Here is a 12,913-nt window from a genome sequence, read left to right as displayed (position 1 = left end):
TCATATTTGGAGGGTGTCTGTGAAACTACATTGCTCAGGGCAGACAGAGGCAGTGCAAGTGATGCTGTGACTTTGGCCTCAGGAAAAGCAGTGACAAGAAAGAGCCTTTCTCTATGCCATCCTGGATAAGGGTTCAGCAGCGATGGTGTGGCCAGATGATGGCATTTATTCTACGCAATTTCTTGGTTAGGCATTTTGGAAAAATTGAAAGACGTTTCCTTTCACTTTGACATTTATTTCAAGTAAATGAAGAAGCAGTAAAAAGTGTTGCTAGTTGCAACACTGGAAGCTGTGGTTCTGAAGAGAAACACTCAAACTTATCTTTCTTAAATAAAAAGCCAATAATTCTTGCTTCCATCTAATCTTTCCCTCTTGGATGAATCTCCTTACTCAAAAAACAAAACAAAACAGGAAAAGCCTCAGAACAATCTCACCTTGTTCCACACTCAGAGCCCAGAGTGACTGTCATATGCCCTTTATGTAAGTGATGACAGCATCTACAATTTTCATGGAACAGGGGAAAGAGAAAGGTTGCTTATCAAACAAAATGATGCATCCGTGAAAGCCGTCCTCCACATGGTACCAGGTGACAGGGACCCCCTGGTCTTCCAAGCGCTTCTTGTAGAGCAAGGTATCATCACGGAGGGGGTCATTCTCACAGCTCACCAAGAAGGCCTGCGGAAGCTGGGCAATGATCTTGTCATCTATTAGGAGAGGTGAAATTTCTGCATCCAAAACCTGTTTGGTTTCTAGATAGGCAGTCTCGTTGAAAGGCCCTGGAGACTCAGGCAGGAGGCTTTTGCTCTTGAACCTTCTGGGGATGTTGTCAGAACTGAGCCATTTCCTGTACTTCTTCCAGAAGTCTGGGGGGATACAAGTGCCATTAAATATGGCATCTTTCCAAGATAAGTCAATGTCCACGTATTTACACAGAGACATCATGATTATGTCTTTGGTGAGCAACGGGACATTCTGGTTCTGCTGATGTGATGGCAATCGGAAATTGATGAGCTGCATAACTGGGGTAATAAGGACCTGAGCACAGATCTTGGGGAGACTTGGGAAGCTGAACAAGGCCTGGATGACAGTGGCCAAAATACCACCCCCAACACTTTCTCCACAGACTACCACCCTGGAGGGGTCTACCCCATAGGTTGTTAGGCCCTTCATGAAGTAAATAGAGGCATTCAGGCAATCCTTAGAGACAGAAGGGTGATGGTGGTCAGGAAGCTTGCGGTACCTAAGACAAAATAAACAAACACAACACAGTGATGTACACGTGGGTACCGGAGGTCATTTGCACAGAGTCCTCTGCTCTCATGGGAAAATTAACCTGTTTGAATCCCCAGAATGACCCTAGCAAGTAAACATGGCTATCCCCATTTTTCCTCTATGGATGCGAGGACCCTGCCACAGTCAGGGAGGCCAGGGCTCTCCATTACAACCCACATTCTGCTCCCCACAGATGAGTGAGTCCCATGGAGGATCAGGCAAGCTCAAAGCTGTTGCTTTAGGAAACGGGACAACCATCAAAGATCCAGAGAAGCCAACTGGAGCTCTGCTGGTTCCACTGAGACTGGTTAAGGGTTGTGGCTCTCACCAATGTCTCAGGCATCCATTGAGCATTGCCAAATTCATTGCTTTTAAAAATGTATGTCAATATCATATTAATAACATTATTATTAATAACACCAGTTATTAAAAACATATTTGTAATGTAAGATCTTAATGTAAGTGTACCTTCTAATGTTAATTTTCCTGGGAATAAATAAAAGTGTTAGGTGATGGAGCAATTGGACTTGATAGTTTAAAGTTCTTAGACTCTTCACCAGTGTCCTGGCTGATTTGGCAGAGTAGATCCAAGGCAAGAGAGCACCATATGGTGACAGTAATGGTGGCAGAGGCACAAAGACCACTGGACACCTTGGCAGTGGAGTCACTGGCCTTTGGAAGCAGCCAGAAGCCTTAACAACACAGAAAATGCAACGTGGTCTTGACAGCATCAGAGCTGAAGCTTCAAGAATGGAAGCAGGGAAGAGAAACAAAGACACACTTGTGACAATAGCAGCAGGAGACAAGAGCAGACAATAGAGGAGACAGTGGCAGTGGTGGCCACAAAGTGGGAAATGAAGCAACAGAAGCAGCCAAGGATTTGAGACACCTTAGCCTGGGAACTAGAGCATAGGTGTTGTCAGAGCCCGAAGGGTCACGACTTCACATATATACACAGGAGCTGTTAACACTCAACACCCTTGGATTAAAGGTCCAATTACCAGAAGCATTCCTAAGGACAGTGACCCCAGAGGTGGCACCTGCTGTGGCCCCTAGTTCTCTATTGCCACCATTCACTTCAGAAGAAAAGGGCTAAGAAGATGTAAAGGATGAGTTGGTAGAGCTCCTCTCCTACCCTAAGTTTCCCCCTGGAAGAAAATGACTTCACAGAGATGATTGATAACACCATTCCCTGTCAGGAGAGACACAGAGATTTCATTTAGAATCAAGGTACCTTGCTTCCAGGAAAGGAAGGCCAGGAAGGGGAGAGAAAAAGAGGAAAGGGGAATTGGGGGGAGGGACAAGGAAGAGTGGGTACGGAGGGGCTAAGGATGGAGGGAGAATTGGGTAAGGGGGGAAAGTAAGACTAGGTGGCTGGGAGGTTCAGCAGCTTAGCTCACAGCAGCCCTCTGGCAGCCCCAACCCTCTCTCTAGCTGAGCATCTTCACTTGACATTCTAGCACAGCTTCTCTGGCTCATACATCAGAACTCTGGATGCATCTGGAATCAACACTGAGGAATTCCCTTCAAGACTTCAGGGCAGGTGTTTGCATACATTTCTGCAATTCCATTCAGGGGGTCTCAGAGATATAGGGTCCCATGTTAGAAGCTCAGGCACTGTGGCAGCCAGGTAGGAAGAGGTCTCTGGAGACACAGAAAGATGTTACCCTCATTATGCCACCAGAGATTCCAAGTGATTTGCCCTGGTCTCCCAACTTCAATGTATACCCATTGGGTCATGGTAGGAGGGAACCCCTGAAGTGGTAGCCATTGAAGCAGTAGAGTCTAACAGTGCAGTTTTCAATTTCTCTCACTTAGTTCTTTAAACTGTCCTGAGGACTCTGTTCTCAAACTATGAGTAGCCTCCTGTGTTATCCAACCTTTCCAGGACCCCTTTATTTTCAAAAGACCAGAATTGGGTCTTAAGTCATGCTCTACATTGGTTCAAAGTGGTTTGTAGTTAGAGGGTCCAGGAGTATTCTGTTGTTACAATGAACACCATATCCAATGTCAACATTATTCTGCTAAATGGAGAGATATTTTGAGTTCAGTATTTGTCATCTCTTCTTTTTGTTCCCCATTTTCAATTTCCTATGGGTCTCTGAATGTCCTGGAAAGTGTTCTTTTGACTTTCATTGATTTAACTCCACAAAGAGGACATAGAGGCTCACTCCTGATTGTGTACTCCCCGGGCTCCTTCACATCATGGTGTGCCCTTCCTAGTTCTCTGCTGTCTGGCTCTATATTGTTCCACAGGAGACTAGTACTCTGTAGTATTGTGTTCCCTCTGTCACAGTTCACCAGTGTACTTCCCAAGAAATGATATATTTCTACACTTCTACTGTTTTGAAAGTGCTGTGGCTATGTTCCTGGGAACATGTACAAGAAGAGGTCAGGACCCCTTTCTTGGGCCTAGAGTCACCAAATCTGTGCCTCAGAATGCATCCTCACATAGATAAACTACCAACTGTCTCAGGCCACTCACCCCACTGACAGCACCACCGAATCTGTCTCCTGGGCCAGGCAGCTACACAGGTTGTGGTAACAATCTGTAAGAGGAACCAGGTGTTAAGCAGTGTTAGAGGAGCCCAGGTGTTAAGCAGTGTGATAAGAGCCCAGAACTTCCCACTATAGTCCCAGAAATAGCAGCTGCGATGGTAGACATGGTAATAAGGTCCTCTCTATGTCCCTATTCTTGGTTCTTCTGAGGTGACCTTGCCAGCTATACCTGGGCAAGGCAAGACCAGACATCATTCCCAAATCTCTGAATATCAAGATTTGTTGGAACTTGTAGTTCATGTTCTATAGCATTGAATTTTATACAGTATGGGTAAACTAGGGGCTTAGAATGATTTGGAGAATCTGAAATGGACATCATTAAGGGTGTATTTGTTTGCAGAGCCAGCCCTGGAGTGCTAATAGGCTCATATATTTGCATTCATGAGGAGGTAAATGATGACCAGAGGAGATGTTTCTCCCAGTAGACAGTTCCACTAAGATTAGTGAACAGCTGATCATGGTCTACTTTGGGGCACAGAACCTGTGTGATGTTGGGATGGCTTGGTTTTACTTGTTACTTTGTTGCTTAATTGGCTGGTTGGTTTTGTTTGTATGTGTCTGTGTCCTTACTATATAACTCAGGTGGACCCCAAACTTGTGATCCTTTTGCCTCCGTTTCCTAGGTGCTGGATTAACAGAGTGTAACACCTCCCATCGAGCCAAGCACTGGGATTTTCTAAGTTTAGTCAGGCAGTTCCAATGTTCAGCGGATTTACTAGGTGGGTACATACACCTTGGGCATTGTGGGTGTCCTCAGTAACTTAATGTAGCCTAGAGTCACCTAAGGAAAAAAATCTCAATTGAAGGATTGCCCAGATGAAATTTGCCTATGAGCATGTCTGTGGGGGAATTTTCTCATTGCCTAATTAGTGTAAAGGGGTCAAGCCCACTGTGGGCAGAGCCATCCCCTGTGCAGGTAATCCTGGACAGCATCAGAAAGCTATCTAAGCATGAGCCTGAGACCAAGTTAGCAAGCAGTGCTCAACCATGGTTTCTGTTTAGGTTCCTGCCCTGACTTCCCTCAATAATGGAGTGTCACCTGTAAGATGAAATAAACCCATTCTTCCCCTAAGTCACATTTGGTTATGGTGTTTGTCATAGCAACAGAAAGAAACCTTCTCCTCCTTCTTCTCTTCCCCCCTCCCCTCCCCCTCCTCTTCCTCATTCTCCTCATCCTCCTCATCCTCCTTTTCTTTCCCAAGACAGGGCTTCTGTGTGGCTTTGGAGGTTGTCCTGGAACTAGCTCTTGTAGACAAGGCTGGTCTCAAACTCACAGAGATCCACCTGCCTCTGTTTCAATGGGCAAATATGCTATGCTTCTCCACTGCTAAAGGACAATGGGGAGGTGCATAGGGGAGGGGAATGAAAGAATAAGCACTGAGGCCAAAACATAGTGTGGCCTTAGCTGAGTTGAGTGGTCAGCTCCTATACCCAAGGCTGCACTGAAAGGCTTACATTTTGTGTTGGTTGCCAATGATGGAACATAGAAGGAAAGTCCCTAAACTTTGACTCCTGATTGGTGACAATTGTAGCTGTAGTTTGGCAACAAGTGTTTGTGGGTTTTGTGTTTGTAAACCCCACTTCTGCCCCTGTTTGAGGCTGCCAGAAGAAATAAGGCTCCCAAGTCCTTGTCCTACATCCCTGACCAATCAGAAACCCTACTACATAAATGGTTTATTAAAGACTTTGGAACCCCTAAATGTTGTCTCTCTCCCTCGTGGCTCACAATGGACACAGGTGTAACAAAAGTCCAAATATGCTGTTTCCAACTTGCACAAATGACTCAGCCCTCAGGCACCTGACCTGGTATGAATTTAGAGATACAGCTCCTCTATTTTGTATTTCTTTAGTTTGCATCAGAGCTTTCTAAAAATATTGCATTAACATGCAATATCACTTGTTTTGATGTCTGAGTTCCTGAAACCCTTTGTTTGGATCCTGAGGCCCAGGCTTCACTCACCTCACCCAGGTCCCCAACCTATTTCACAATGCTTTTCTCCAGCACAGAAGAACTGCCTCCTCCCATCCTGTGGTCTAGGCTTCAAATCTCACCTTCTTGGAGAGATGTCTGATAAAAAACCAAAGTGCTGTGACTCTGAATCACTCTCCGTTCCATCCCTGCGTTGCCCATATCTGAAACCATCTCCTCATTTGTGTTCTCCCATGTGGTCTAGCTTTCTCCTATGATGTACAGACCCCTAAGTTTGTGGACTGGTTTTTTCTTGTCTTCTAGTGTGTCCCCTGTGCCTGGAGAGGGCCTGGGAACAAGTAGATATTCAGTAAATTTGGAAATGTAATTATCCTGCAGTAGCGGATGGCAGCTTGGGGAAGAAGGTCTTAGAGACTGATTACAATGAAGAGTGGACAAGAACAGTGAAGCTCTGGACAAGAGTGTGTGCCACAGGCAAGATACACTCATAGTTAACTTATGAATGAGAGGGCACGTCTTGGTAACATCTTCAGGACTGCTAAGGCTGCCTCAATCACCAGAAGGTAGTAAGTAACCTTCATCCTAGGAGCGATGTCTTTTGAGTCTGCATAAGCAATAAGTACAGAAGAACAAGTGAGCAGCTCAGGATGCCTGCTGTGTTGAGAAGTTCACAGGCTAAAGCACAGCAAGGGTAAGGGGAGACACAAGTGGCTAGGTGGGAGATGTGGTCAAGGACTTGGGGAAGGCTGAAGTGCACCAGGGACAAGCACTGGGTCCTTCTGGTGGGAAGAGATGATTAAACTGAAGGATGATAGTTGTAGCAAGGAAACAGCTTTTGGGTGCAAAGATGATGCATTGATCCAGAATGGATGGGTTTTCCACACAGTGACCCAGTTGAGCTTGGGTAAGCATACGGACTTGGGTCATTACGGTACAGATAAGAATAGCCAGTGCTGCAAGTGGGAAGGAAAGGGAGGTGTCACACTCAGTTCTGCGACATTGCTGCCTGAACATGGACTAAGACTAATAATACCTTATACAGGAAACATTGCTATGGATACTTCAACCCATTGACTGTTATAATTTCCAAGCCCTCAATCCATCCCCCACCCCCACCCCCGCCAGAAAAAACCCTCCAACTTCTACTTGCTTTGACTCCCTCCCAAGAGGTCCTCATAGGAATGCATACAAGACTCCAGCTGCCATGAGGACATTCCGCTCCCACCCAATACAGAAGGTACTCACCCAGGCTACCACATATGGTTCCCCCTCCATGGCAGAAAATTATGCCTCGTCGGAGTTTGGAAGACACTGCCTTGGGCTGGAACAGTCTCACAGGGATTGTCCCAAAGTTCATGTTTGTCACCACCAAATTATGGTTCTTCTTTGTGACTATTAAATCATGAAAACTCTGGATGAACCTGGGCATGGAACAAATTCTCAGCTTCTCTAATATATTTCCCTGTGGGAGGCAAAAAGAAGACAAATATGAAAAGGATGATGATGATGATGATGATGATGATGATGATGATGATGATGGAAGAGGAGAGGAGGAGGAGGAGGAGGAGGAGGAGGAGGAGGAGGAGGAGGAGGAGAAGAAGAAGAAGAAGAAGAAGAAGAAGAAGAAGAAGAAGAAGAAGAAGAAGAAGAAGAAGAAGAAGAAGAAGAGAGACTTAGGAGATTATAAGGTAGGCATGTAGATGTTACCACAACTTAGCATTACTAAAAGGAGTTCATTGTTTTTCTCCTGACTTCTGCACACACAATAGGCTTATGTATCTACAACTGTCTGTGGATTCTGTTTAAGGAGAATGTAGGTCTTCAGAGTTTCTGCCCACAACATCGAGATTAGATAATGATATGGTTGTGAATTTGTCTCAACCAAAATCCATGTTGAAATTTTCTTGTCTCTGTGTTGAGATGACCTTTTCACAATACAGATAAATAGATCAGTGGAATAGAGTGGAAGACTCAAATATAACCCCACATGGTCACAGCTACCTAATTTTCAACAAAGGTGACAAAAAAGAGACAAATGGCTCTGGGAAAACTCAATATCCCCATATTGATGAATGGTTCTAGATCCCCATCTCACTTTGTATAAGAATCAATTCCAAATTGATCGAAGACTGTATTGTAGGACCTGAAACTCTAGAAATGGTAGAAGAAACAGTGAGAGAAGCACTTCAAGATACAGGTATAGGTAAAGACTTCTTGCATAATACTCCAGTCTCTCTGGAAATAAGACCAACTAATGGTAAATGGGTAGTCAAGAAAGTAAAAGCCTTCCAGAAACAAAGAAAAGTTTCAATTGAGTGAAGACTCATCCTATAGAATGGAAAATGAAAGTCTTTGCTGGTGATGACTCTGGTGAAAGATTAAGGTGTGTGTGTGTGTGTGTGTGTGTGTGTGTGTGTGTGTGTGTGTGGTGTGTGCGTGCGTGCGTGTGTGTGTGTGTGTGTGTGTGTGTGTCTGTGTGTGTATGCATGTGTGTGTGTGTGTGTGCATAAGTGTGTCTGTGTGTGTGTGCGTATGTGTGTCTGTATGTGTGTGCATGTGTGTGTGTGTGTGTGTGTGAGTGTGTGTCTCTGTGTGTGTGTGTGTGTGTGCATGTGTGTGTGTGTGTGTGTGTACATACACACTATATATGTGTACATATATAGATATCACTCCAAAAACTAAAAAAGAAGAGATCAAGCCTCCCAATCAGTAAGTGGGCTAATAAAATGGGTAGGTCACAAAGGACAAGGTACAAATAGCCAATAAACACACTGTCCTATTTTCTTTCTTGTTGCTGAGATAAGCAACTTGACTACAAGCAATTGGGGGAAGAAAGGTTTTCCTGGGCTTACAGGTTATAGCTCCATAATCAAGGGAAGCCAACTCAGGAACTCAAGACATGTACCTGGAGGCAGGAATTGAAGCAGAAACCATGGAGGAAAACTGCTTTTTGGCTTGCCCCCCTCTCCTTGCTCAGCTAACTACTCAGGGAAGGCCCAGTGGACTGGGCCTTCTCACATGTCTTATCATACAAGTCTTTGATATTGGATCACCATGGGGAATTTTATAATATCAAAACATAAAAGAAATAAATTTATTTTGAAACATCTGTCTTTTAAGTGGTGATTAGATGATATCTACATGTATAGATAAAAGCCACGATGGATCGAGTGAGATAGTTACTTCAGGAGGAGGCTCTTGGAAGGTGAGTTCTTGGTTGAGAAGATAGAAAGAGTTTGTGTCCGGAACAAAACCCATTACATCCATCAGAGTGTTACAGTTTTGTGTGGGCTTGATTTTTCCCAAGATGGGTTTCACATTTCCCACAGCTGCGAGCTAGCTGTGATGCTGCAGAAAGGAAGCACTAGAGATTGGGAAGAGTGTGGTGTTTCTGTGTAACTTTGCCATCTGAGGCCCTCATTTGCCACTTCAGAACTCTAAACTATTCTGTAATTCCGTGGGCTTGAAACAGCTTGAACTCTAGGAAAGTACTTCCAAGTAAAAATGAGTAAGGGGTTGAGGTCAGAAGTTTTCAATAACTGTATTGAACAAGGCTTGTTCATTCTGATAGGTATGGCCCACTGTGGAGAAAAATCTCAACAGCACAGGGACATGTTACTTTTTTGAAGTCACATATCAGAAACTATTATTCCTTATCATACACCAAATATCCCCCACCTTGAAGATAAGGACTCTGACGTGCGCAAAAGATAAGCATAGGGCTTTCACAGCCAGTGATAGCAGAACAGAGAAACTCATCAGGCAGCCTGGCTGGGCTGCTTCTCGCTCCTCTCCTCCCCTCCTTTGCAGCTGCCCTCTGACATAATCACTTTTGAGCTGTCTGGCTTCCACAGACCTTCAGCCAAGGTTGGGACACCAAGTTTATTCAAACTGTCTGTTTCCCACACAGACCAAACTTTCTCTCCAAACCTACTGTACCTGTGAGCAGGCCTTGTCCCTATCCCCAACAAACAACAAAGGCAAACTGAGAGTCCAGCCACCCAGTGCAGCCATGCCAAAAGGCTGAATATATGCATCATCATCACATAAACGATTTTATCAGCAAAGGGCACCTGCCCTCTGATCAGAACTATGCTAAGAAATAGTCTATAGCTTCAAGGTGTTCACAACTCTGCAACAAAACACCTAGAAGCAAGTAAATGGAAGGCAGTGGGGGACGGATGCTGAAGGAGGCATCAGAGGTCTTGTGTCATGAGTCTATCATAAATAGAACCTGAGTGTGAAATTACTTTTCAGGCCTCAGAAAAGACTCTGCTAGATGAGTAGTGAAGCCTGCTTCCAATCCCAGCCCTCAGGAGGTGGAAGCCAAACAACAACCACGTCCAAATCATAAGACCCTTATCTCAAAAACTTAAAAGGAAGAGCCTGGGGTATAGCTAAGTGGATAGAGCAAGCTTGAAGTCCTGGTTTGATCCTCAAAATGGAATAAACCAAGCCATGATCGTGTACACCACTGACCCCAGCACTTGGCGTGGGGGAACAGTGGCTCAATAGGAGCCTCAGACCATTGGCTACATAGTGAGTTCAAGGCCATCCCAAGTTCAAGGAGATACTGTCTTTTTTTTTTTTTTTTGATGATTGGTGAATACATGAGATCCTGTTGGTGTACTGGATATGTTGAGTTCCCTATAAATATTGGGGACTGATACCATCTTACACCTGTCAGAATGGCTAAAATCAAAAACACCAAACGACAGTTTATGTTGGAGAGGCCGTGGAAAAAGGGGAACACTCCTCCATTGCTGGTGGGAATGAAAGCTTGTATGGCCACTTTGGAAATCAGTATGGCAGTTTCTCAGGAAAATGGGAATCAGTCCACCTCAAGATTCAGCAATTTCACTCTTAGGCATGTACCCAAATGATGCACATTCATATAAAAAGGACATCTGTTCAACTATGTTCATAGCAGCATTATTTGTAATAGTCAGAACCTGGAAGCAACCTAGATGCCCCTCAAGTGAAGAATGGATGGAGAAAATGTGGTACATTTACACAATGGAATACTACTTAGCAGAAAAAAAACAATGGAATCTTGAAATTTGCAGGCAAATGGACGGAACTAAAAGCAGCCATTCTGAGTGAGGTAACCCAGTCACAAAAAGACAAAAATGGTATGTACTCACTCATATATGAATTTTAGATCTAGAGCAAAAAAGTAGACCTACAATCCAGAGAAGCTAGGAAACAAGGGGGACCCCAAGAGAGACACACATGGTCCCCAGAGAAGGGGAAAGGGACAAGATCTCCTAAGCTAATGGGGAGCATGGGGGAGGGGAAAGGGAGTTAGAAGAAAGAGAAGGGGAGAAGAGGAGGGGAGAGGAGGACATGAGGGAGCAGGAAGATCTAGTCAGGGGAAGAATAGAAGAGAGCAAGAAAAGAGATACCACAATAGAGAGAGCCATTATAGGTTTAAAGAGAATTCTGGCACTAGGGAAATGTCCAGAGATCTACAAAGTTGACCCCAACTAACAATATAAGCAATAGTTGAGAGGCTACCTTAAATGCCCTTCTCTGATAATGAGATTAATGATTACCTTATATGCCATCCTAGAGTCGTCATCCAGAAGACTCCCAGGTTAAAGGCAGACACCCATAGCTAAACACTGAGATGAACTCTGGAATCCAGTTGCAGAGAGGGAGGAGTGATGAGCAAAGGGGTCAAGACTAGGCTGGAGAAACCCACAGAAACAGCTGACCTGAACAAGGGTCATAGACCCCAGACTGATAGGTAGGAAACCAGCATAGGACTGTTCCAGACCCCCTGAAGGGGGGGCACTGGTAGTGGATCTGTATTTACCCCTAGTACACAAATGAACTTTGGGAGCCCTCTCCACATAGAGGGATACTCTCTCAGCTTAGGTACTGAGGAGAGTCTAGGCCCTGCTCCAAATGATATGACAGATCCCCATGGAAGGCCTCACCCTCTCTGGGGAGCAGAAAGGGATTGGGATAGGAGGTTGGTGGGGGGCACGGGTGGAGGGGAGGGAGAGGAAATCGAGATTGACATGTAAAAGAAGCTTTTTTCCAATTTAAATTTTGAAAAAAGTAAGAACAAAGGCAAGAGGCAGGCAGGAAGGGAGATAAAGAGAACAAAAAAGAGAAAGGGAAAGAGGGAGAGATAGAGACAAACACAAAGTTTCTTCATTTCTAAGAGACAACAATATAGCTACCTCAGTCATGGGGGAATCTAGAGAGGGGAAAATAGAAGAAGGCAAGCTATACAGATGAGTCCTGTTGTTTTTACATAAATCTATATATTATAATTTTATCAATAAGACTCAAGAGTCAGAGGCTGGGGTGAAAACCTGCTATCCCAGAGAGGTTGAAGGGCAACTATCTGACCTCCCTTCTTCCCCAGCATCTCAAAAAGAGAGTTCCTTTTCACCATTACAATCCAAAAGGGACCACCAAACTCTAAGTCCCTCCCTTCTACTTCCTGTGTGTTTCTCTACCCATCTTCTGGACTCCCTCTTTACTCTCTATGGCTACTTCCTGTCAACTAGTTGCTGGCTCAACCTCTTGACCTTAAGTTTTTGTTCAGTTAATGCAATCTCAGGGTTCACAGTGTGATCAAATATCCCACAACAGAACTGTGAAAACTGTGGTTCCCCCAAGAGTAGACTCACCACGGCAATAATGTACAGCATCACACAATGTAGAAACCTGAGCTTGACTGGATGCTTCAAGGAAGAGGGGATTTCCACATTGAGAAAGTGCTGAATGACAGCCCATAAGAAGACTCCCAGGTTAAAGGCAGACAGGCTTGCTAGCAGTACCAGCCACAGGACAGTCATGGTCCCAAGGCCCCAAGAAACTGCTATCTGAGGCCCTGAGCTGTTATCCCAATGGTCTTCTTTGGGAACAACTGACCCGGTTTTATAGCTTACCACCTCCACTAACTCCTTGCAGACTACACCTGACTTGGTGGCCTGATTTGGCTTCTGAGATATCCACAGGTCAACAGGATCCAGAGGAACCTGATTCCCAAGGAACAAAGGGATCAAGAAAGCCAACCTAGATGGCTAAGATAGTTTGAAAGACAGGATTGGAAAGATGGAATTAGACTGTATGGGAAGCTTTCGCAGCTTCTATCTGTTGAGGCACCAAGGGAGAGGCCTTCCATGAGCATAG

At 44.7% G+C, this 12,913-nt stretch overlaps 1 protein-coding gene across 1 annotated transcript; it reads right to left on the bottom strand.

The window, feature by feature from the left end:
* Positions 1-465: 465 nt before the first annotated feature.
* LOC100759379 (arylacetamide deacetylase-like 4) lies at positions 466-12,576 on the bottom strand. The gene is made up of 4 exons (XM_027398130.1): positions 12,409-12,576; positions 7,007-7,223; positions 3,758-3,821; positions 466-1,240 (listed from the first exon to the last, which is right to left on the bottom strand). The coding sequence occupies exons 1-4, from the start codon at positions 12,574-12,576 to the stop codon at positions 466-468; spliced, it is 1,224 nt and encodes a 407-aa protein (XP_027253931.1).
* Between the last annotated feature and the right edge of the window lie 337 nt (positions 12,577-12,913).

Source organism: Cricetulus griseus, chromosome 2 (assembly GCF_003668045.3).
Source record: "Cricetulus griseus strain 17A/GY chromosome 2, alternate assembly CriGri-PICRH-1.0, whole genome shotgun sequence".
Classification (NCBI taxonomy): domain Eukaryota; kingdom Metazoa; phylum Chordata; class Mammalia; order Rodentia; family Cricetidae; genus Cricetulus; species Cricetulus griseus.
This window is presented reverse-complemented; position numbering and strand designations above follow the sequence as displayed.